The sequence below is a fragment of the Diachasma alloeum genome, unplaced genomic scaffold (assembly GCF_001412515.2).
Source record: "Diachasma alloeum isolate Michigan unplaced genomic scaffold, Dall2.0 Dall_scaffold_00871, whole genome shotgun sequence".
Lineage (NCBI taxonomy): Eukaryota > Metazoa > Arthropoda > Insecta > Hymenoptera > Braconidae > Diachasma > Diachasma alloeum.
In genome coordinates this window covers 146,416-147,846 of record NW_021680992.1, presented here as the reverse complement: position 1 = coordinate 147,846, position 1,431 = coordinate 146,416, and the positions used below count along the sequence as shown (strand labels likewise).

The 1,431-nt window shown below is 43.1% G+C and overlaps 1 protein-coding gene across 1 annotated transcript; it reads left to right on the top strand.

Moving 5' to 3' along the window:
* The first annotated feature begins 563 nt into the window (after positions 1 to 563).
* Positions 564 to 1,189, top strand: LOC107045082 (pupal cuticle protein G1A). The gene is made up of 2 exons (XM_015267213.1): positions 564 to 639; positions 701 to 1,189. Exons 1-2 carry the CDS (start codon positions 628 to 630, stop codon positions 1,187 to 1,189), a joined length of 501 nt encoding a protein of 166 aa, XP_015122699.1. The 5' UTR covers positions 564 to 627.
* Positions 1,190 to 1,431: the final 242 nt, after the last annotated feature.

Sequence of the window (1,431 nt, the reverse complement as noted above, 5' to 3'; positions counted from 1 at the left end):
GCATTACTATTCTGAATGCATCGAATGTACACATAATTTGCCGATGGGTTTCATCACTAGAGTATTTCAAGACCACGGATGGTGAAAATAGTATCTGATTTGTGGAAGCGATGGTCGTGGCATTTTCAAATTTTAGCTGGATTTCGCTGCTCATCGATTCCTCTTCTAGTCACAAACTGCTGTCGTCACAATAATGATGGATCTAAATATCCGTCATGATGCATATCAAGTAACGTAACAGGAATCCAATAAATGTTAACTAGATTGGTTACCACTGAATCCCCCCAAAATTACCTCGACTCGATGAACCAGTTTTCGAGATGTTTAATTGGCAATGTCTCCAACAGCTGACTGACCTTTCCGATTCTGCGACAGACATCTGATGGATCGTCGATTTACCCAGTATGATAATTCGTTCAATACTTGAATGCCTCTTTTTGACTACTGAAACATTATTCATCCGTGAGGCAAACAGGATTCATTCCGGTTGGCTTTACCTTTGGGGAATTGATACAAGATACATGCTCAGCTAGGTATAAAAGATCTGAATTCTGCCGAAAACAGCGTCAGTCTTCAGTGCACATCTTCTCAACAAGTTCACGGTTCGGAAGGACGTAATACCCAGCCATGAATAAATTCGTAAGTACCACCACAGTTGGTTATGTTCCTGCAGATCACTTCTCTTTGATTGTCATTGCAGATCGTTCTCTCCGCTGTCTTCGCGTGTGCCTTTGCAGCACCAAAAGCAGGATTTCTCACCGGTGAACATCCGGCTCCAGTCGTAACCGGTGAAGTTATCGACACTTACTCCTCGCCCGTCCTCACAAGCTACTCAGCACCAGTTTTCAAGACCGTTTCCGCACCTATAATCACTAGCTACTCAGCGGAGACCCTCTCGTCTCCTCTGTACAAGACCTTGGCTGCACCAGCAATTACGAGCCACTCTTCATCGTTGGTGAGGGGAGTCGCTCATCCAACAATTACAAGCTACTCGACACCACGTTTCGTATCAAGCTACTCGGCACAACCTCTGGTCTCAAGCTACCCACCATTGGTATCGAGCTTCACTTCCCCATCCCTCGTTTCAAGCAACTCTTCCCCTTCGCTAGTGTCACCTTACACTACTCCGGTGGTTAAGACACTTTACTCTTCCCCGATTGTTCATCAGCACACCACCACTGTCTTGTAGATGATCTAATGACTTGTTGAATACTCTCTTGTGCGAATTGTAACAGCTTGCTAGATAACCAATAAATTATCATGATGTAAAATTTTCATTGCACTATTAAAAGCCATTAAAGACCATCGATCTATCCAGTGTGATAATTCATTCAATACCTGAATCCCTCTTTTGACTAATGAAACACTATCACTGTCTTGTAGATGATCTAATAAGGTGATGAATTGTGTACATTATCACAGTTCTCTTGT